This window comes from Canis lupus, chromosome 1 (genome assembly GCF_048164855.1).
Source record: "Canis lupus baileyi chromosome 1, mCanLup2.hap1, whole genome shotgun sequence".
In the NCBI taxonomy this organism is placed as follows: domain Eukaryota; kingdom Metazoa; phylum Chordata; class Mammalia; order Carnivora; family Canidae; genus Canis; species Canis lupus.
This window is the reverse complement of record NC_132838.1, coordinates 122,070,274-122,094,979: the sequence shown is the minus strand read 5'-3', so window position 1 is coordinate 122,094,979 and position 24,706 is coordinate 122,070,274. Positions and strand designations below refer to the sequence as shown.

General features: G+C 33.8%; 1 protein-coding gene across 4 annotated transcripts in view; it reads left to right on the top strand.

Annotated features, from left to right (window-relative positions):
- URI1 (URI1 prefoldin like chaperone) overlaps positions 1 to 24,706 on the top strand; it is an 83,465-nt gene that overhangs the window by 43,390 nt on the left and 15,369 nt on the right. For all 4 annotated transcript variants that reach the window (XM_072782995.1, XM_072783002.1, XM_072783011.1 and 1 more), the window contains 2 exons: positions 7,943 to 8,021; positions 9,086 to 9,221. In XM_072782995.1, coding sequence (XP_072639096.1) covers positions 7,943 to 8,021; positions 9,086 to 9,221 — 215 coding nt within the window. The remainder of the gene's footprint in view (positions 1 to 7,942; positions 8,022 to 9,085; positions 9,222 to 24,706) is intronic.

Genomic DNA, 24,706 nt, shown 5'->3' with positions numbered 1-24,706 from the left:
AAAACACAGATGAAGATATGTTTGGAATTCTTTCAGTTCTTCATCAGTGTGGTTGGATGGATGGATATGTGTATCTGATGTTTTGAGGGATTCTCTGCCCCACAAAACCATCGAGCTATTTCATTATAACAATGCTGTAGTTTATGGTATATTTCTCAGGAATTACCTGAAACAGTGCTTTCCTGGCTTGCCTTCATTTACTTACATAAAATTTGTTTCATTTTATTATGTATAATCTGTGAAATATTGATTTGCATATCTTTAAAACTTAAAATTATTCACAGTGATGACTTCATTTTTCAGTGGTAGGTAAATGTGGAAACCATGTTTTTCAGAGTCCCCATTTAACTGACCACAGTTTTTAGTCACTGTTTTGTATAGGACCTTCTGTTTGCCCCTCCCACCCTTACCCCCAGTAGAGTAGAGAGCAACTTCCAAACCTTCTGAAGGTTTTATATGCTTTTGTTGATGGAATCTCTGTACTTATTTATGAAAGTGTCCCTAGGGACAAGGGCAAGAGGGAGGAATCATATATATAAATCCCATTCCCTGTCATTAAGTTCCTGCATAGTTTTCTTTTTTTTCTTTCCTAATGGCATGGTATTTTAGTACATGGGTTTGAGAAGTTAAGTTTTGCAATTTTTGCATGTGATGTTTTAAAGCAAATTGATTTGCAAAAGAAAAAGATTAAGTTGAATGTTTTAAGGATGATATTTTTAAGAACAAAATTTTTTATCCTGAGTATAAAATGACTACATACTTACATATAGAAAGGTTGAAATAAAAAAGAAATGAAGATAAAGATAAATAAAACATAAATTAAAGATAAATTTACTCGTAATTCTAAAAAGAAGCTAATTCTCCCTCTTAAAACATTTTGTTTCATTCCCTTCAGCTTTTTAATTCTGCATGTTTATTTTTGTCACCAAGGTCAAATTGTAAATGCTTTTTTCCTTTTTTTTTTTAAGGTTAATGATTTTTAAATTGTTACTAGAATTTGTTACTTCTAGTAGTTCCCTAATCTTTAAGATTTTATTTATGAGAGAGAGAGAGAGAGAGAGACAGACACACACACACACAGAGGGAGAGGGTGAGGGAGAAGCAGACTTCCCATTGAGCAGGGAGCCCCATGCAGGACTCCATCCCAGGACCCTGGGATTATGACTTGAGCTGAAGGTAGATGCTTATCTGAGCCACATAGGTGCGCCTGAATCATGATTTGTAAGAATCCCATTAGTTTAATACTTGACGCTTTTCTTTTTTTCTTTTTCTTTCTTTCTTTCTTTCTTTCTTTCTTTCTTTCTTTCTTTCTTTCTTTCTTTCTTTCTTTCTTTCTTTTTCTTTCTTTCTTTCTTTTTCTTTCTTTCTTTCTTTCTCTTTCTTTCTTTCTTTCTTTCTTTCTTTTTTTACTTGACGCTTTTCTGAAAATGAAATGCAAATGCATTGTGGGGAATTTTTTAATAGAGAAATTTTAAAAATAAAATTAGAGATTTCATAAAAATTGTAATTACATCTCTTCATTTAGAATGTAGTCTTTGTGTATTTTCATTGTCCATCATAAAAATTGATTTACAATTTCCAACAACCAGCCTTAAGTCCAGTTGAATATCTGATTAATGCTACAGCCCAATTTGACTTGGCATACCTAATGACTTTTCATCCCTATTTTAACTCTGTTGGGTTTGAAAACTACACTTCCTTGCGCTTTGAGTTTTTTTATTTTCTTTCATACAATAAAGCTTTCAAGCTTGGAAGAGTACCATGTGAGGATGAAGGTGTTAATATTGCAACAGCAGTGCTTGACTGAGAGGCAGATCACTTAAGATACTAATCCAGGGTGCTTTTTCTTGTTTTGAGATACAAAAGTCTAAATTCTAATAGGTTCTAACAACAGTGAGTGTCATTGTATGACTAAGGAAAATGTAGGCAGTAAAAAAATGGAGATGATATGATATGATATGATTTAACATTTTTATTAACTTATATTGAACTCATGACTGAATTGGGGATGGTTTTCCTATTTTTCTTTTATTTAAATCAACAGAATTGAAGATAATTTTGAACATTTTACATATTTGATGGCCTTAAAACCAGGATTGCTTTTTTTTTTTTTTTTTTTTTAAACTGTTTAAGACCTCTTTAGAAAAAACTGTGACCTCAAGGGATCTGAGTGGCTTCTATTGAAATTATATGCAGAATTCAAGGACTTTTTCTCAGGAAAGGATCTAGTGTTTTTATCAGTTTCTCATAGCTATCAGGGACCAGACAGGGCTATGAGTCACTGTTCTAAGAAAACAATACACAAAAAGTTTTCTTTTTTCTAAAATATATTTTGGAAAGTTGAAACTATACTTACAAAGTAGAATTAAATAGAAACTGGCTCAGTCAAAACTTAAGTTGGTTATAAACCTAGCATAGCTAAACTCATCTTTTCTGAAAGGCCCCTCCTTTCTGATTTGTCACAAAAAATATGTGTCAGTTGTAGAGAACTCAGAAAATAAAATTAAACTGACCTGTAAACTCTTCGCCTGAAGCTAACTGAACTAGGAGGTACCTTGGGGCATTTCTTTCACACTTAGAGTGATGTGTTTTTGTATAATTTTAAAACTTTCTTCAGATTCACATCTCATTTTATTCTTAGAGCAAAAGAATGCCAATGAGTGAAGAAACAGGTACCCGTGATAACTGACAAGTCTGAAGTCACATGCACATGTTTGTTGGCAGGGAGCACTGGAAACAATTCCTCTGTCCCACTTTACTGTTTATAATCCATTGTACTCTCCATTTCTCATTTTTGAGAAGTTAAACTGTGGAAATCTAGTAGGATGTTAACTGCACTCTCTTTTTGATACTTTCATTAACTTTAGAAAAATTACAAGTGTTTATTAGGTTCATCTTTGTATCTATTTCTAGTAAAAGTTTTCGATGGACTCATAAAAATAAAGAACAGATTGTTTCATCAGCATCTTCTGATGATGTAAGTTTTCCTAGATATAAAGAGTTGAGAAAAAGGAATATGCCACCATATTGCTTGAATTTTGTCATAGATTTCACTTAATAGTATTTTGCCATGACCATTTAAAAAAAATCATCTTGGGACGCCTGTGTGGCTTACTCGTTGACCATCTGCCTTTGGCTCAGGTGGTGATCCCGGGGTCCTAGGATCGAGTTCTGCATAAGACTCCCCACAGGAAGCCTGCTTCTCCCTCTGCCTGTGTCTCTGCCTCTCTCTGTGTCTTTCTGAATAAATAATAATAAATAACTTTTAAAAAATAAAATAAAAAATAATAATACTAATTTAATGCCGATATATTTTAATTTTTAATATGTTCCCCTTCCTGCCAAATGACAGATCCTTCAGCAATGTGATCCTTTTTTTAAAGAATTTTTTTGTTTACTATAACCTTAATAATTTACTTAGACTTTTAAAGAGGTTACTTTGAAAAAAAATCATTATCATTCCTTTCTTTAGTAATGAGAAGACTTTTTTCTTTACATACATAAAATCTATGCCTGAATTTAATATTTCTTTATTTTCTTAATTTTAGAGGTAAAAACCCAGGCATCCATCAAGCTAGTGATCTTTAACAAAGAAGCAATGCAAAGAAATAAAAAAGGCGTGCTATATTTGAGTGATGATCCCTGCAGCATATGGCATAAAGCTCAGTTGCAGAGGAGAAGCTCAATAAATGGTGAATTGAATTGAAACAAAGGTTTTCTTGAATTCTTAACAGGAAGTTCTAGAGTGGGTATGATGGGCTAAAAATCATTTCTAAATAAGATTATATAGTTACTTATATTCCTTATATTCCAAATCTCTGGATGTTGTAATTTCTTAAAATCTTAAATTAACTCTGCCCCAGATTAACCGAGATAGTATTGGAATGTAAAGCCCATTTCCTTTTTCCCTTTTTGACCATCACTTGGTGTTTCCTGCTTTTTTTAGTTTAGGACCTTAGATAAAGGGAGAGCGAATGATAAAAGACTTAAAAACCCACAGGCTTAGTGTCAACATTTCTGCCTATTCCAGCTTCCTGCTTTAAGTTGAAAATTAGCAAAATCTTATTTCCATCAGTGATTTAAATTTTATTTCCCTTTTTTATTATTTAAAGATGAAAATTGGAGACTTCTTGCCTCAAACAAGGGATGTAGAACTTTTTTTCTTTACAAAGATTTGTCATTTGGGACGCCTGGGTGGCTCAGGGGTTGGGCGTCTGCCTTCAGCCCAGGGCGTGACCCCGGGGTCCTGGGATTGAGTCCCGCATTGGGCTCCCCGCGGGGAGCCTGCTTCTCCCTCGACCTGTGTCTCTGCCTCTCTCTGTGTCTCTCATGAATAAATACATAAAATCTTTTAAAAAATCCAAGAAACAAACCCCAAAGATTTGTCAGTTGCATTTAAGAAGATTAAAGTCTAGTCTCGCTTTCATATTCCCCCATCTCCTTCCTAATGTTCTATCATGGAAATCTTCAAACGTACAGAAAAGTTGAAAGAATTGTGTAGGTGAACCTCGATCATATATCCATCTTTATCTCAACGCATTAATCCATTTTTCCCTGATGGATTTCAAAGTAAGTCGTGGACATCAGTGTAAATACTTGAGCAAACAAATCCTTTAACTTGCACTCATACTCTTCACAGCCCTATGAAAATAAGGTGTTTCCCACGGGATCCGTCCTGATCTTCATCCTTAAGGTTAAGGCTAATTTGTAGAGTGCTACGTCCTTTGCTGCTGCTTTTTAAAACAAAAAGTGCTTCTCAGAAGGCATATAGCACATGATTAGCAAGATTCAAAAGATGATTGTAAAAGTTTATTATATATGACTTACAGCAGTGCTTTAGTTCTTATTAGATTTCTATAAGGAACATTGTACGAGGATTTCTTTCGCAAATTAAATCTTATTTATTGGATAACTTTTTAAAATTAAGAATTGAAGCCTAAACCTAATCTATAAGGAATAAGATGAAGACCTCCAGACCAAGGAGGTCTGTATGGTATAAGTGGGCTTGAGTGGTTTATCCTAATTATATCTGGGCTTTATTTTCCATTTGAAAAAAAATTAAGCAGTTGTCTCTTTTTACTACATATTTTAATATGACTACAGTGTCTAAAAATTATGTTTCTAAGTGTAGTAAAATAGAAGAAATAAACTTCAAATTTTGGTGCAAATAAAGATCCCCTACTTGCCTTCTGTAACACAGTAGTTCTTAGAATCATTTTTGTATTTTCTGATGCATAGGCTTTGTGATCTGTAATGGAATTATTTAATCTCTGAATTTTAGAGGAACTATTTGTAGGCAGATAGACAAACTCTTTGACCAAGGTGTTTAGTTTGATCCGGGGTATTTCCACTAGTGGAACCTTTAAGAGAGAGTTTCTTAAACCATAATTTCTCCCAGAGACACTGCCTTGCATGGGCTGCATTTTAAATTCTTTGTCTTTCTTTTCTTTTTTTTTTTTCTCTCTCTCTTTTTTTTTGTTTCTGTATTTTTAGAAAACAACTCAGAATTTAGAAATAGCAACTCTGATCTTAAACCATTCTCCAGTATGTCCACATTTTTGTTTAAGAGACAATTAGTGACAAATTTAAAACAACAAACTTGATTTGGAATACTGACATTGGCTTCTTGTATTACCTGTGGTTGAATCTACTGTTCTTTTTATACAAAAGAGGTGTTTTGATAGGAAGTCCCCTTTTTCCAGGTGTGGTTACCAAAATAAGACATATTGAGCACTAACTTTATTTAATTAAATTAATTAATTAATTTAAAGATTTTATTTATTCATGAGAGACACATGGAGAGAGGCAGAGACACAGGCAGAGAGAGAAGCAGTCCCACAAGGAGCCCAATATGGGACTCAATCCCGGGACTTGGGTCACGCCCTGAGCCGAAGGCAGGCGCTAAACCACTGAGCCACCCAGGCATCCCGAGCACTAACTTTAGTATTAGTTTTTTAACAATCACAGAAACATTTAGACATCTGAGCTGTTGTTTAGTCCTTAAGCATTTGCTGAATTACTTATCTAAAAAATACTATTAGTGTTTGGTAGATTTACTGGTGAGTGTCTACTGTGTGCAGGCATTGTATCAAGTCAGTTCTTTACAGACAGTATCCCAGTTATTACTTAACCCTATCTCCAAAAGCCCCCTAAAAGGTAGCATTTAACTATACTGTCTTTCAGTAAGTTGTACTCTTTTTATCAGATTGAATGAATTTAACATAATGGAATCTTAACTTAGTGGGTAGTAGTCTTCCTTGAAAATTTTACAATTAGTGTTTTTTGAAAGTTCATGGGGAAAAAAAGGGCATTGGATATGTAATGTTCGTTTTTGTTGCTAAACCCGTCCTATTTCTTTCTTTTGAACCTGTGAGATAGGAATTATTCTGACTTTGCCATTGAAGATGCTAAGACTAGGGTTAATTTGTTTATGTTAAGTGGTGGAGCTGGGATTCACTCTCTGATCTAACTTTAAAGCCATGCTCTTTCTGGTTTGTAGCCCTGTGCATGAAGTTTTTAAAAACCATTTAATTCCTATAAAAATTTACTCAGATGGATATTTTTCCCTTAAGTAAATAGAATAAAGACATTTGTGTTTATAAGGAAGGATTTTAAGGGACCATTTTACAAAAGCACTTCAAAACTAGGAAATAAAAGGGCTTGCTTGAAAAAACACAGGCCAGAATTTAGGTTAAATTCATTGCTTGCTGCTTTTTTGATGGAGGAGATCTGATTTCTCTTAAATGTTTGGTTTTTCCATCTTCCTTCTACTTTCTTTTTTGAATGAGGAAAATGTTAAGTGACATTTACTAGAGGAATATGTTTAGGATGAATAGCATAGTATGTATGTGAAATTCCTTGATATTCTTAAGACTAAATGAGATAAGTTTTATTAATTATGCTCCTCTTGCTTTTACGGGTGCTAAGGAGTAAACAAATCAATTCCATGATGTTTATAGACCAGTCATTTTATTATCTGGAGAGCGATTATCTATGTTGCAATTTATTCTAATTTCAGTTTGGCAATATCTACATGTTTTTAAAAATTACTTGCTGAATTTGTGAGTTTTATTTTTGTTTTGGTTTCTTTTTTTTTTTTTTTTTTTTTTGACTTGACAACACCCTTTCACTTTAAAAGATTTCAGTGTGCTGGTTTAGCCTGCTGCTTACACCCTAGTAAGGAACCCTTTAGAAACCTAATTTTCAGAGAAGATTTGAAAATAGGCATCTGCAAGAAGGACTATTCATTCACAGTGTGGAAACATGACCATTTCTGCTTCTACAGAATTAGATCTTTTGGTTATTTGAAATTAATTTATTAGGTAGCTCTTTCTTGATGTAACATGAAACAGGCTCCAAAGCCAAATTGAAATGCTTTTTTGTATTACCTCTACCTAATTTCTTCTAGCTCCTGGTTGGTTCTCTTTCACCTTAGTCACATTAGTATGAATAACTGAAGGGTTTTTACACATTTTTCAGCTCTAAGTTTTCTAAGGACTGAAGCCTCTGATCAAATTTTGTGTTCATGATTTCTGCTGTGCAGCCAGTGTTTATTCACCCACAAGCTTTATTAAATCTCTTCTTCCTTCATCTTAAGTCCCTGTTTCTGTCTAAACATCAGGCCCTCTCTCAGTATCTCCTTTAATTTCCAAATTTTATTTAGTTCAGATTATTTTCTACATTACAAAACACTAGTTCTCCAGATGTGTGTTCTAATTCTAAAACCAAAGGCATTTAGAGTCTTAATTTTTGTTACATGTATGGTTGAATAATGCCACTGCTAAACTTGGTAAACATAGAATTTTAAAATTATAAAATGCTTTAATATTTAAATTGCTAAAATTGGATTTTTGATTTAGTTTGTCTTTTGATACACAGTCTACACAAGGAATTGTTAGTTTGTGTATTCATTTAGTATTTTGCTATTTTTTTTTGTCAACAGGAAGAAGGTAGATAATGACTATAATGCCCTTCAAGAAAGACTTAGCACCTTGCCTGATAAGTTGTCTTATAATATCATGGTATGTTTGGTGTGTTGCTTTTAAAGTAGTATGTTGTTTACATATTAACTATGTAAAGTTAGAAGATTTGTTTTGCTTTATATGTATGAATTAATAAATTAGCTTTGCTTAATAGATAGTACCTGAAGTAACTACCATAGCATGCAAAGTTTGTTGTGTTTTACTTTATAATAATCCACTAATTGTTGTAATAGTTGGTATTTGCTTCTTTTCATTTTTTTCAGATTTATATTAAGTTATCACATTCTGGTGACACAAATGGCATAAATGTTAGCACAAAATTTGACAAATTTGGTATGCAAATTTTCTGTGTTAGAAAACTGTAATTAAGACAGAAATATGGCACTTAGTCGTTTCCTGTTAGCCAGTGCAGGAATAGATCATAATGTTGTATAATTCACGGAATTACACCCTAGAATATTGATTTTATATAAAAAGGTACTACTAATTTTTGTCTGAATGATCTCCATATCGACATAGTGATCTATTTGTGAGCCCTGGATTAGATTCTTTCATTGCTTGAATATTCTTTTTCATGAAGACTTTGTTCTTAATTACGCTAGCCCAAATGTGTTGTAAATGTATTGTTCTTTATTCTACTAGCCCAAATATTTCATAAAATTTGTAGATTCATTACAGCTGTTTATTTGTTAATTCTAGCTTTGTTAAAAAATGGCTATATTATTGGAAATAATTTTCAGGTTTTTAAATCAAAGGTATTAATATTTCATTACTAGTTTTCTTTCATTTAGATTGGTGAAAGAACATGAAGTATAAACATTCAGACAGTGCTAATTTCTCTGAAAGCTGTATGTAAATGTGCTGATTCCTTTTCCTGTTTTAACATTGATTTGTTAACCTAAAGCAATTTCTATAGGTTTTCTTAGTGAAACTTTAATGTTAAATTTCTATGAAGTTGACATTTTTTTTAGTGTATCGATAAAAAGAGCTCAACGCAGAGCTTTTAATGCTGTTTCATAAAATGTATTTTTTAGTGTTTTTAATTTTTTGTCTTCTCTCTTCCTTACTCCCTCCCTCCCTCCCTTCCTTCCTTTCAATAATAGGTACCATTTGGCCCCTTTGCCTTCATGCCAGGAAAGCTTGTCCATACTAATGAAGTCACTGTTTTACTTGGGGACAATTGGTTTGCAAAGTGCTCAGCAAAGCAGGCTGTGGGCTTAGTGGAGCATCGGAAAGAACGTATGTACCAATTATAAATGATGTATTTTTGCTGGATGTGTATCAGTTCACAGAGTGCCAGGCTGTTACTAAAAGTACCATCCATGATTTATTAGTCCAGACTATTTGTGATTTGGTTGAATTGTAGGTAGTTTGAGTCGAATCAACATTTGAGAATGTAAGCTGGAGAATGGAACATCTGGGTTGGAAATATCACGCACATTAGCATGTTTTCAGAAATGACAGAGTGTAAAAGTCCTTAACGTGTGCTTTTATAGATAGAAGTTGGGAAGACATAAGACTTGGGCTCATTTTATATTTTATAACTGGTTAGTTTTAGGTTCTTTTATAGATACTTCAGTACACAGGAGAAATTTACTTTTTACTTATTGAACTATATCTGCAAAAGTAGAAACAATTTTTAAACATGCTTTTTGATTTAGAAGAAGTCATATTTTCATCTTACAGAGGAGGCCAGTGTGGAGAGGTGCTACCCAAAACAGTACCCATACACTTGTTCTGTGATGTGAGCCCTCTGTCTTATTTGATTGAGGTAGTTCATTAAGGCCTTGTTTATCTACAGTATTATTTGTTGGTATGCACGTATCCACATACACATTTTGTGCTGGATGGGATTGGCTTTAGTTCGTCCTATCTTAGTTGCATCTTAAAATGAGGTTTATTTAATATCTATGTTCTCGTTGCTGTAATATAATACTTAAATTGATAGTATAATATCACCCCTACCTGTTTTTTAACCTTCTAGTTTAATATGTGTTTGAAAATAAATTTTTGAGGATTCTTCTATATAAATGAAATCATATAGATAAAAAACAGCTGAGTTTTCTACAGCTGAAATTATTTCACATATACATGTGAGTGGGTACTAGTTAGAGAACTCATTTACTCAGTGAAATTGTGGGATCTATATTTGGACACTCTAATTGCAAATCAACTCCTATAAGTTTATAATTGATAACATATTTGATCATTTGTGACACTAATCAGAATCTTATTGTTAGGCCTGTATATAATTTCTAGCAATGATAATTCTTTTGGCATCACTACGCTAAAATAAGTCATGTATGTTAGAGGAAAAAGAATGAGCATAATTCTTTCTCAAAGGCCTTTCTTAATGGGGAAAGCTTTCTTATTTACTAGGGTAGCTCTGCTGATATGAAATCAGTTCATCGTCTGTTAAAGTTTGATCACTCTGATTTTCTTTTTTTTCTTTTTTTGATCACTCTGATTTTCATGTGGATATTTCAGCAGTGCAATCTTCAGAATCAGTTATGACTTAATACATTAATGGGAGAATACTTTTTTTTTTTAAGATTTATTTATTTATTTTAGAGAGAGAGCATGCGTGCATGCTCTCAGGAGCAAGCAGGGGAGGGACAAAGGTAGAGGGAGTGAGAAAATTTCAAGCAGATTCCCCCCTGAGCATGGAGCCCGACACGGGGCTTGATTTGACAACTCCGAGATCATGACCTGAGCTGAAATCGAGTCAGCCACTCAACTAGCTGAGCCACCCAGGTGTCCTGGGAGGGTACTTTTAATAGAATAGAGTAGAGCTCTAGAATAAAGAAGTATTTTTTGGTAAATCATTTTCCATTGTTAAATATGGTTTTGGGAAATGACCAAACATGATGACTTTTAGGATGTGTTAATGTAAAATAATTTTCAGAATATGTACCTATGAATTATGTTTGAGAATCTATACAAATGCTAAAAATTGTTTTGTTCACACAGTTTTATACTAATTTTAATAACTAAAAGAAATATTTACGTATATTGTTGTACTTACCATTTATTAAGAAAAGATATTTTATTTTTCTTATGGAAGAAGATATTTAACAAGTTAAATATACCGTCCTCACTGTTGACAGGGTAATTGGGGAAGGTGGAAGGGAGGTCATTGCATGTTTAAAAAGTAGTCAAAATCAAAGACAAAATGGACTTAACACAATTATAGAAGGATTCAGAGATGTCTCTAAGGAAGATGATTTTTAAGAGTTCCCCACTCTTTGTGCTCACATCTTGGAATTTTGCCACTTAACATGAATCTGACCAGCTTTTTAAAGTTTAAAAAAAATTTTTTTAAGATTATCAGAATGCAATTGACTTTTTATTTGATAATACTATTCCATGAGTTACAACACAAGTAAGGATTTGTTTAACCATTGCCACTATCAGAATGTAGAATAGGATGTGGGATATACTAGTCAGGGCACAGGATCACACCAGAAACTCTTTGTGGTCACACCTTACCTCTCCCTGTAAGGCCTGACAATCACTGATCTGTCTCTATCATTATTAACTTTTCCTTTTCTAGAATGTCATATAAATGGAATTATATACTATGTAACCTTTTGAGACTGTCTTCTTTCAGTCACCATAATGCCACATCTAAGTTGTTCTGTGTATCAATAGGTCATTCGTTTTTATTGCTGAGTATTGTTCCATTATATGCATGTACATCTATTGGAGGACATTTGGTTTGCTTTCATTTTATGGAATTATGAACAGAGCTGCTATAAACCTTTATACTTTGGTGTTATTATAAATTTTCGTTGCTGTTTGACAAATACCTACAAGTGGGATCGCTAGGTCATATAGTGAGTGTGTATTCAATTTTTAAGAAACTTTCAAGCTATTTTCCAAAGACGCTATATTGTTTTATGGACGTTTCCCCCGATCTCAGCAGGGTATGAGAGTCCTAGTAGCTTTGCATCCTTACCAGCACTTGGTATTGTTAGTTGTAAAAACTTAAGCTATTTCAGTAGATATGTAGCAGTTTTAATTTGCATTTCCCTGATGGCTAATGATGTTCAGCATTGATTCATGTACTTACTTGCCATCTGTGTGTTTATCCTCTTTGATCTATTGAAGTCTTTTGCCCATTTTTAAAAATTTGGTTGTATTTTTTCTTACTCTTGAGTTTTGAGAGTTCATATATTCTAGATAAGTCTTTTGTTAAGGGTGTGATTTGGAAATATTTTCTCCCAGTATTCATCTGTCTTATTTTCTCAGCATTGTATTTCCATAGCAAAAGTTTATTTTTGAAGTCCAGTGTATTACTTTTTTGTTTCAAGAATCATGTGTTTGGTGTCATATCTAGAATGCTTTTCCTAACGTCAGTTCATGAAGATTTTCTCCTTTGTTTTCTTCTTCCTTTTTCTTTCTTTCTTTCTTTTTTTTTTTTTTAAAGATTTAAAACATTTATTTAATTGACAGAGTGAGAGTGAGAGCACAAGCAGGGTGAAGGGCAGAGGGAGAGGCAGAGCAGGGAGCCTGCACTCTTCAGCAGGGAGCCTGACCTGGGGCTTGATCCCAGGACCCCGGATCATGATCTGAGCCCAAGGCAGATGCTTAACCTATTGAGCCACCCAGGTGTCCCTCCTTTGTTTTCTTCTATAAAATGTTTATTGTTGAACATTTTGCACTTAGATCTGTGATCCATTTTAAGTTAATTTTTGTGTAAGGTGTGAGGTGTTTAAGGTATGTAAGTTCCAGGTGTTCAGTCTTTTTTATATATAGGTGTCCAGTTCTCACATCACTTGTTGGAAGTCCTTTTCTTCATTCAGTTGCCTTTTGTACTTTTGTCAAGAATGAATTGTTAATCAAAATCACAATGAGATACTATTTTATCCCTCCTAGAATAGCTGTAATAAAAAAGTAAGTTGTATTGGCGAAAATGTGGAAAATTGTGACTCTCGTATGTTGCTGGTGGGAATGTAAATTGGTGTAGCCACTTTAGAAAACAATTTGGGATTTTTCATAAAGTTAAATATTGAGTTATTTTATAGCCCCCTTCCACATCTAGGTAGTATAATACCCAAGGGAAAGTAAAAACATACATTTGCGCAAAAACTTGTACATGAATATTAGCATTATTCATAATAGCTAAAAAAGTTTAAGAAACCCAAATGTCTATCATCTAGTGAATGGATAAGTAAAATGTGAATGTTGTTTGGCAAGAAAAAAAAAATGTACCATTTACTATGATAATGAAAAAAGTTGGTTACCAAAGACTATCTATTATGATTCTATTTGTATGAAATACTTAGAATAGGCAAGTTTATGAAATGAAAAATATGTTAGTGGTTGCTTAGGGCTAGGAAGGTATAGGGGAGAATGGTGATTTAATTTTTTTTAAAAGGTTATATTTTGGACATGATACAAAATTGAAAGGATTTTTATTTGAAAAATAAGTATCCCTTCTCCTGTCCCTTAGCATCCATTTGGCCAGCTGGGAGGAGTTACCATTATCAGTATCTTACCATTTTGTGTGGTCACATCCTGAAGACTTATGCATCCCCAATCCATTACATATACAACCACTCAAATGGTTTTTTTTTTTTTTGCATCTTTGTCTTTTTTTTTTTTTTTTTTGAAGATTTATTTATTTATACATGAGAGACACACAGAGAGGCAGAGACATAGGCAGAGGGAGAAGCAGGCTCCCTGTGGAGAGCCCAGTACAGGACTCCATCCCAGATCCCAGGATCATGCCCTGAGCTGAAGGCAGATGCTCAACCACTGAGCCACCCAAGCATCCCAACATCTTTCTTTGTCTTTTTTTTTTTTAATGGCTGCAGAGCATTATATAGATATGACATAATTTATTTAGCTACTCTTCTTTTGATAATTATGATAAATAATATTATTATCTCTTCCTCAAATGACTTCCTTTTCTTTCCTCTTTCTCCTTTTCTCCTCCCTAGTTTCCTTCTTTCCTTCTGTTTATTGTGGTAAAAATTACATACAGGTTTTGACCATTTTTAAGACTACAGTTCAGTGGCATTAAGTATATTCATGGTTGTTATTTAACCATAACCCACTACTCATCTCAAGAAATTTTCATCTTTCCAAACTGAAACTGTGTATTGTAAACAGTCACTCCCCATTCCTTCCTCCCAACTGGCCCTTGGTAACCAATATTTTGCTTTTTCTGTCTATGAATTTGATTATTCTAGGTATCTCATAATCATAGTATTTTGTCTTTTAATGACTGGTTCATTTCACTAAGCATAATGTTTCTAGGATTTATCCATGTTGTAGAATGTATCAGAATTTCCTTCCTTTTTAAGGCTGAATAATATTCTGTTATATGTATATGCATTTTGTTTATCCATTCATATGGCAAGGTACACATGAGTTGTTTCCACATTTGGCTGTTGTGAATAATGCTGTTATGACAGTGCATATTCAAATAGCGGTTCAGTTCCTTGCTTTTGACTATTTTGGGTATATATTCAGAAGTGCAGTTGCTAGGTTTTATGGTAATTCTGGTTTTTGAGAAACTACCATATTATCTTCTACAGTGGTTGAACCATTTTACATCACTGCCAGCTATGTACAAAGGTTCCAGTCTTCCCACATCCTTGCCAATGCATGTTACTTACTGTTTCTTTGGTAATAACCATCTGTTTTGATTTCCATTTCTTTAAGGACTTAAGGATGTTTGTTGAGCATTTTTCATGTGCTTACTGGCTATTTGTAGAAAAATCTTTGGAGAGATGTCAATTCAAGTCCTTTGCCCGTTTTTAAATTGGATTGTCTTTTTATTGTTGAGTTCTATGAGTTCTTTATATATTCTGGATATTAGTCCCTTATCAGATATATGATTCGCAAATATTTCTCCCATTCTGTGGATTACCTTTTCACTATATTGATAATGTCCTTTGATGCTCAAAAGTTCTAAATTTTGATGAAGTCCAGTTTGTCTATTTTTTTTCTTTTGTTGCTCGAACTTTTAGTGTACTACCCAAGAAGTCATTGCCCAAATCCAGTGTCATGAAGCTTTTCTCCTGTGTTTTCTTCTAAGAATTTCAAAGTTTCACCTCTTCATTTGGATCTTTGGTCCATTTTGAGTTGATTTTTTGTATATCATGTAAAGTAAGGATCCAACTTTGTTCTTTTGCATGTGGCTATCCAGTTCTCCAAATAGTGTTTGTTGAAAAGACTGTCTTTACCAACATTGAAAGGTTTGACACTGTTGTTGAAAATTGTTTGGATATAGGGCAGCCCAGGTGGCTCAGCGGTTTAGTGCCACCTTCAGCCCAGGGCCTGATCCTGGAGTCCCGGGATGGAGCCCCATGTCGGGCTCCCTGCATGGAGCCTGCTTCTCCCTCTGCCTTTGTCTCTGCCTCTCTCTCTCTCTGTGTCTCTCATGAATAAATAAATAAAATCTTAAAAAAAAAAAAAAAAGAATTGTTGGGATATAAATGGGAGGATTTATTTCTGGATTCAGTATTCTATTTTATGATCTGTATGTTTGTCTTAATGCCAGTACTATAGTGTTTTGATTACTATACCTTTGTAGAAAGTTTTAAAATCAAGAAGTATGAGATCTTCATCTTTGATCTTTTGCAAGATTATTTTGGCTCTTTATGGTCTCTCATGATTGCATCTGAATCTTGGAATGGATTTCTTCTATTTCAGCAAAAATGTTGGGATTTTGATACGGATTGCATTGCATTTGTAGATTGCTTTAGGTAAAAGGATATCTTAACAATATTAAGCCCTCTAATCCATGAACACAGAGTGTCTTTCCATTTACTTATGTCTTCTTTAAACTCTTTCAGCAACACAATATGTCTTGTCTTCTAAGCTAAACTTATTACTACACATTTTTAAAATTGTATTGTAAATGGAAATTATTTTCTTAATTTCCTTTTCAGATTGTTCATTGCTGATTAATAGAAATGCAACTTATTTTTGAGTGTCTATTTTGTATCCTGCCACTTTGCTGAATTTATTAGCTTTTAAACTCTGGGTGTGTGTGTGTGTGTGCGCACGCGCGCGTGTGTGTAATAGGTCAGGTTTTCTACATAGAAGATTGTATCATCTGCCAATAGAGATCATTTTACTTCTTCCTTTCCAATGTGGATGCTTTTTTTTCCCCCTTAATTGCTCTTGCTAAAACTTCTAGTACTATGTTGAATAGATAGGATAGTAAGCATCTACATCTTGTTTCTGATAATAAGAGGAACAACTTTCAGTCTTTCACCATTGAATATGATGGCAATTTGGGTTCTTCATATATGGTCTTTATCATATTTAGGAAGTTATCTTCTATTCCTAGTTTATTGAGTGTTTCGTATTGTGAAGTACTGTTGGATTTTGTCAGAGGCTTTCTCTGCATCAGTTGCGTTTCAGGTGTACAGTGTAAAGATTTCACTTACATATGTTGTGAAATAATTACCATAGTAAGTTTTAGTTAATATCTATCACCTCAGATACATACAATAAAAAGATGGACAAAAAAAATGAAAGAATATTTTTTCATTGCTTATAATGACAACTCTTAGAATTTACTATTTTATGACAACTTTCGTATATATCAAACAGCATTGGTAACTATAGTTATCTATTATACATTACATTCCTAGTTTGTTTATCTTATGACTGGAAGTTTGTGCATTTGGACCACTTTCCTCCAATTCCCGTGGCCTCCCATTTGCTAGCATTTTGTTGAGGATTTTTGCATGTATACTTATAAGGGGTATTAGCTTGTAGTTTTCTTTTAGTGTCCTTGTCTGGTTAGCCTCACAGAATGTGTTTTTTTCTCTTCAGTATTTTGAGAGAGTTTGAGAATTGATGTCATTTCTTTCTTGAATGTTTGGTAGTTTATCCACGAAGCCATCTGTTTCTGGGCTTTTCATTTTTGGGAGATTTTTGATTACTGATTTGGTCGTCTTTTTGCTACAGGTCTATTCAGATTTTCTATTTCTTTTTGCATCACTTTTAATAGTGCATTTGTTTCTAGGAATTTGTCCATCTAGGTCATCCAGTTTGTTGGCATTCAGTTTTTCATAGTATTCTCTTATAATCTTGTATACTTCTGTAAAATAAATAGCACTGTCTCTACCTATGTTTCTGATTTTAGTAATATGAGTCTTCTCTTTCTCTTTTATCAGTCTAGGTAAAAACTTGTCAATTTTGTGGATCTTTTCAAAAAACCAATTTTTAGTTTTGTCAATTTTTCTCTATTGTTTTTCTCTTTTCTATTTATTTCCACTCTAATCTTAGTTCTTCCATCTGCTAGCTTTGAAATTAGTTTATTCTTTTTTAAATTCCTTTTAAAGCATACGGTTAGGTTATGATTTGAGATCTTTCTCCTTTTTTAATGTACTTATTTACTGGTATAAATTGCTTTCTTTTTTTTTTTTTTTAATTTTTATTTATTTATGATAGTTACAGAGAGAGAGAGAGAGAGGCAGAGACACAGGCAGAGGGAGAAGCAGGCTCCATGCGCCGGGAGCCCGACGTGGGATTCGATCCCGGGTCTCCATGATCGTGCCCTGGGCCAAAGGCAGGCGCCAAACCGCTGCGCCACCCAGGGATCCCTAAATTGCTTTCTTAACAGTGCTTTTACTGCATCCTGTAAGTTTTGTTATATTGTGTTTTCCATTTTCATTGGTCTCAAGGAATTTTCTAATTTATTTTGTGATTTCTTCTTTGACCCATTAATTCAGTGTTCTGTTAAATTTCCATGTATTTGTGAATTTTTCACTTTTCCTTCTGTTACCAATTTCTAGTTTCCTTTATGATTGGAAAAAGTACTTTGTATGGTTTCAAATTTTTAAAGACTTGTCTTGTGGCCTATCATGTGGTCTTTCATGGAAATGTTCTATGTTCTCCTTAGAAGAATATGTAATAATTTGGATAGGATGTTTTGCATATGTATGTTAGGTCCAATTGGTCTATAGTTTTGTCCAGGTCCTACATTATTGCTCTTATTTTTGGTTGTCCAATCTTTTGTTGTAAATAGAGTATCAGCATCTCCAATTTTTATTGGAGGACTATTTTTTCCTTGGATTCTGTGAGTTTTAGCTTCATATGTTTGGCACTATTGTTGTTAGGTGTGTATATGTTTATGACTGATATATTTTTCTTGATAGATTGAAATTTTTATCAATATAAAATATCCTTTTGTCTTTTATAACTTTTTTGACTTAATGTCATATTTTGTCTCAGTATAGCCCCTCCAGTTCTCTTTAGGTTACTATTTGCATGGAATATCTTTTCCATCATTTCGCTTTCAACCTGCTTTTGGGTCCTTAGATCAAAAGTGAGTCTCTGGTTGACCACATGTAGTTGGATCCTATTTCTTTTGTTTGTTATCTTTTAATTTTTAAAAATCCATTCTGCCAATATATACATGCCTTCTGTTGGGTTTATAATAACTACATAGAGGGCAGGATTTACTTTAACCATTTTTAAAAATTTGTTTTCTCTCTGTCTTACACCTTTGGGTATCATTCTCTTCATTTCTGCCTTCCTTTGTGTTTAGTTGATTTTTTTATAGTAAAACATTCTGATTCCCCTTTCACTTCCTTTATTAATATTTTATAGAAATATTCTTTGTGGTTACCATGGGTATTACATATAACATCCTAAGATTATAATAATGTGTTTTGAATTGATTCCAACTTAACTTCAATCACATGTAAAAACTCTATTTCTATGTAGTTTTGTCTCCCTCTTTAAATTATTGATGTCACCAATTACATCTTTATACATTATGTACCTGTTAACAAAGATTTGTAATGATTTTTTATGCATTTCTCTTTATATCCTGTAGTAAATAAAAAGTGGAGTTGCAAGCCATAATGACAGTAATACTGGTTTTTATTTTTGCCCATGTTTACCTTTAGTGTAAATTTTTACCTTCATATGGCCTCAAGTTATTTTCTAGTGGCTGTTCACATCAACCCGAAGAATTCTCTTTAGCATTCTTATAGGGCAGGTCTAATGATATGGATCTCCTTCAACTTTTATTTATCTGGAAATGTTTTAATTTTTTTTCTCATTTTTGAAGGATAGTTGCTGGATATAGGATTCTCAATTGACAGTTTTTTTCTCTCAGTACTTTATTTTTTTAAAAAAGATTTTATTTATTTATTCATGAGAGAAAGAGAGAGAGAGAGAGAGAGAGAGAGAGAGGCAGAGACATAGGCAGAGGGAGAAGCAGGCTTCATGCTGGGAGCCCAATTCGGGGCTATATCCTGGGACTCCGGGATCACGCCCTGGCCCGAAGGCAGGCACTAAACCACTAAGCCACCTAGGGATCCCCTCTCTCAGCACTTTAAATGTTTCATCCCACTCTCTTTCAGCTTTTAAGGTTTCTGCCAGAAATCTGCTTATATTTTCATTGAGGATCCCTTTTATGTGATAAATTGTTTTTCTCTTGCTGCTTTCAAGATTTTCTCTTTGTTTCTCAAACTGTAATTATGTGTCTTGGTGTGGCTGTCCAAGTTTACTCTCCTTAATTGAGCTTTTTGGATTTGTAGGGTCATGTCTTTTGTCAAATTCCAGAACTTTTTGGCCATTATTTCTTCTAGTAATCTCTTTGCCACTTTCTTCCTTTTGAGACTCCCTTAATGTGTGTATTCATCTGTTCAATAATTATCTCCTATGTCCCCTTGGGCTTAGTTCCCTTTTCTACATTCTTTCTGTTCCTTAGACTTGATAATTTCAAATGTCCAATCTTCAGGTTCACTGATTGTTTTGTCTGCTTGCTCAAATATGCTGTTGAATCCCTGTGGTGAATTTTTCAATTCAGTTATTAAATTTTTCTACTCTAGAATTTGTTTAGTTTCTGTTTATAATTTCTGTCTCTTTCTTGATATTTTAATGTTGTTCATGCATTATTTTCTTTATTTCCTTTAGTTCTTTGTGTGTTTCCCTTTAGCTCTTTGAGCATATTGAAGGCAGTTGTGCTAATGTCTTTGTTTAGTACATCAAATGCCTTTGTTTCTTTAGGGACAGTTTCTGGAGATTTATTTTGTTCTTGTGAATGGGCTATGTTTTCCTGTTTATTGTATGCCTTTTGATTCTTGGTGAAATTCTTAATTTTTGATGGGTATTTGAAAAAACAGCTATCTTCCCCAGTCTTGGCAGATTGATGAGGATCTTCAGAATAAGGTAGGTATGTTCTGAGCTTTCTTATCTACCCAAAGTGAAAGGTTATGATCTTTCCTGTGTTTTCTGAGCATGTAATGTTCCTTGGGCCTGTGTGGGGATTTTCTTAATATCTTGTATATATAACTGCTTTTTGAATGTTTTAAATTTTTTTTTTTTTTGAATGTTTTAATTTACGAAGATTCTCACCTCTGCTTCTCTTTACAGTCTCAGGTTGTATGTTGTGTGGTTCTGTTCCTAATCTCTTGTACTCTGTGTTTACAGGCCTGTAGTCTCCCTGCAGTCTCCCTCAGTTTTCATGATCAGTGCCAGTTGAGGTTGGCTTTAGGTGAGACACATACCAGTTCTTTAGTCAGCCCCTAGATGCATGAGAATGTTGCAGATAAGGTCTGGTCTATTCTCCGTGGCTCAAGGGAGGGAATTGGGATCTGGGCAAGCCACATTACCCGGACTGAAATTGCTTCCCACTGGGCAGGGATTGGGGAAAGGCAAGTAAAAATACCTTGAAATTTCCTGCTGTTTTGATTGTGACTTTTTCTTGGTTGGATGTTTGCTTGGTTGCTGTAGACATTTGTTTTCCAGAGCTCCTACGGTATTTCAGTTAGTTTCTGGTTGTTTTTGGATGTTTTTTTGGTTGGGAGGTTGGGGAGATAGAGGCTTAGCACTTTTTACTCTATAATTTTGCTCCTTGTTGTTTTAAGGGAAGATTTTATTTTCCTTTGAGCATGGGAAATTTTTGAGCATGTTTGTAGTAAGTATACTGAGTGATTAATGGTTCAAGAGAAAGAAATGATAAAAGATCCTGGATGTGATGGCACTAAAAACACAGAAAATGTAGCTTTGGAAAGTGTCAATGAAAAAAAAGAAAGAGGCAAGGATAGATAAAGAATATTTGAGTTAGAGAAGTTAAAGATTTAAATTTTCACAGGAATAAGGCCAAGATTATTCAGAAGTGGGAGAGGTTAGAGGATTAGGAAGTATTTGTGGAATACATGTTGTGGGAAATAAGATATGGCCATCAGCAGTTTTACAATTTATTTTATGAGGCAGTATGTGTGTTTTTTTAGTATCTTCAGTGAGGCATACATATTTTAAGTGCATTGATATTTTGTTACAATTTATGATTTTGGTTTTATAATTTATGATTTGGATTTTATCTGTATAATAAATGAATGTAGCTTGGGGCGCCTGGGTGGCTCAGTCAGTTAAGTGCCCAACTCTTGGTTTTGGCTCAGGTCATGATCTCATGAGGTCATGATGAGATTGAGCCCCGTGTTGGGCTCCATTGGGCTCTTTGCTCATTGGGGAATCTGCTTGAAGAGTCTCTCTCTGCCCCTCCCCCCACTGGCTCTCTCTCTCTCTCTCTCTCTCTCTCTCTCCTTTTCTCTAAGTAAATCTTAAGAAATTTATGTAGCTTTAAAATGTACATCTTCTTAAAATGTAATGAATAAGTAGCAGTCTTGTTTAGCTCCCATTTCCCATTTCCCAGATGTCTTTCTGCTACTCTTTTGCTCTCTCCTTTTTATCTGCATTTCCCAAGTTATTTGTATATTCTATTTTCTTGACTTTTTTTCAGTTTTATGTAGTATTTGTTATCTCCCTGTTAATAATTAAAGACTAGTATTTAGATCATTTACATGCCCTTCTTTCTGTCCCTGCTCCCCAAGTCTTTTTAGTAGTATTTAATTATAATTTTGTTAAATCAGTGTTCATGGTTACATATAATTCCATTTCCATTCTTGTACAGCATTTCCTATAAAGTTACCTTTTTTGTTGTTGTTGTGTAGTGACATGTCATTAAATCACTCAAACACTTTGGTTTTTTTCTGAGACCTCTGTACTCGAGTTCTCCATAGTCTTGCTTCATTTGGGACTAGCTCCCATCTTGAAAAAAGGACAGCTATCTTCTGGATATCTTCCTTTACCACTGTACCACATTTTTGCCTCCTTTTTTCCCTGTTCCCTGTTTCCAGTGGCATCTCCTTTCAGGTTTTCCTCATTTTGTTGGGATATATAGCCTCTAGTAATTTTTTGGGAAGGTTTGTGTGATACATGTTTTGAAATTTTGCATACCTGAAAATATTTTTTATACTCTGATTTTTTGTAACTAGACTATTAGAATTTTATGTTTTAAACAGTTTTTCTTTCAGAAATTTGAAGATATTATCCTATTACTTTGTATTGTGTATTATTTTTGCGAATTGCAAAAGTTATGTATATAACTTGTTTTTGTTTTCAGAAGCTCTAAGTTTCTGTCTTTATTTTCCATGATCTGAAATCCCACAGGGATATACTTTGTTGTGTGTCTTTTAAAATTTGTTTGCTAAGTATTTGGTGGGTTCTTCTAGTGTAGAGATGCATGTCTTGTAGTTTGGGAAATTTTTAATATTATTTCTTTAATAATTTCCTCCTGTTATTCATCTCCTTGTCTTTATTATAAATTTTTAAGTTATTTCTTTTTATCTTTAGAATCATGGATTTTAAAAAGGTTTCTGTACATTTAATTCCCAAGAGCTATGTATTTTTGTTTCATTGTAATTTTTTTAATGTCTCTTTGGCATAGTATACTGTTTTTGTTTCATGAGTACAACACTGTTTTTCTGGGATTTTAATTAGAATTTTTTCTTTTAAAGTTTTCTTCATGCATTGCCTTTATTTCCTCCAATATAAAAAGGAAATATATAAAAGTATATATTTTATATTTTTATAAATTTTTTCCTCCCTCCTATCCCTATCCCCTCCTTTCCCCTCCCCTCCTTTCCCTTTTCTTTTCCTTCCTCTTTTCCTTTTCCCTTTTCCTTTTCCTTCCTCTTTGACATTAATAGTGAAGACTTCAAATGTTTGGCAATCCTTGGCTAACCATTTATATATGTAAGAGGTAAGCACTGTTAGGAAGTTGTGTGCATGGGTAGAGTTATTAGGCTTTTTTGCAGGGAGTTCAGGTGGCACACTGATTTTGTTTCATTAAGGAATCTATAAAAATCAGTTTCAGGCTTAATCAGCATCCTACAAAGGAATTTTCTAGTCTTTATCTTAGTATTTTGAGAACCAGGCTAGATGTTTCAAGACCCTTTTCAGTAAGACTTTTCTTATTCTTTCCTATGTTCATTACCCCTAGAGTGGCCTTGCAAAACCACTCTAGGCTGTAAATTCTTTGTTTAGTCAAGAAAGGGGGAGTTACCAGGCTGTGCTTTGCCAGGTCGGGTTTGGAACCTAATCATTCTGTCCTATTTTCATCCAGATCTTTGTTTTAGCTCTTGCTTTCATTCAGACATATTTCCAGGAGGGTTCTTTCCAGGTCTGGCAGCCCCAGTTGGCTTGCTGCAGCTCACCCCTGCTGCAGTTAGGGGTCAGCTTTTTCTGTTGGACAGAATTCATTATCATTTGTCCAGTTTCCAAAACTTGGTTGTCATCATTTGTTGTTTCTTTTCTCTTTTCCCATTCTCTGTATCTTTATGCCTTTGATAAAATTACTTAGTGTTGTTTTAATGAGCTCTGGGGAAAAAAATAAGTACAAGGTGCATGAATTCCTTCTGTGCTAAAGGGGAAGGGTAAACCTTGGAAGTAGTTGAAGGAGAGATCCTATACAGAGGTTTGTGAACATTTCCACCAGGGGGCATGTCCTGTTGAAACTGTTGAAAGAATACTGAAAAATTTCAGCACACAAAAGGTTGAGAATGGAGTGGTCACAAAAGGATTCAGAAGAGAGTTGTCTTTACAGACTGGATCCTATTTAGTACATTAGGTATATGGGTAGGTAAGAAGACTGCTTTCATGAATGATATTTGTAACTTTTATTGAGGCTTTGCAAATTTTGTTACATCTGTAACTTTGTTCCTTTCAAATATATCTAATTCCATAAGCTGTCAACTAAATATTTCTAAATATTTGGTCCTGATTAGTGGAATAGTATGTATCATTAATCTTAGGTGAAAATGATTCTGCTCAACTTTTTAAGAGTTTGTGGATTTCCTTTTCTAGTTTAAATATTGTCATTAGACTTTGCACTATTAGTTTACTTCCAGTCTCCCTTTTCATAGCTGATGCAAATAATTTCAGCTTGCTCTGGACAAATTATATTATAAATTCTGAATTAATGAAGATTTTTAAAACATTAGGTTATAGTTGGTACAGAAATAACATGTAGCCTGGTTTTGTCAGCAAAACAGGTAATGACTATGTTGAATTCTTTACTTTTGAAATCCTATAAAATTTGACTTCTAATTTTTAGTTAAAATTATCAGTATTTGCAGATAGTCTTTTGTTCTTCTTCAAGTTATTTTTTTCTCAATTATTAGCTGTTTTTATTTTTACCTTTTTTTTTGGCATATCCAAAAAAGTAAGTATCCCATTTTTTGAAAGTTTGTTAGCCACTTCACTTGTATGGGAGACTGATGTTAGGACCTTGTTTTTCCTAACTGAAAAAAATATGAAGAGGATTTTCACTTTTATGAAGAAAGGTGAAAAGCAAAAATAGCATTTAAAAGTGTTTATTTTGTAGCAAGCCTAAAAGGGGCAGCATGTACCCTCAACATCTCCAAGCACCTTCTCTGGAATGATGCTCAGCCTCAGGC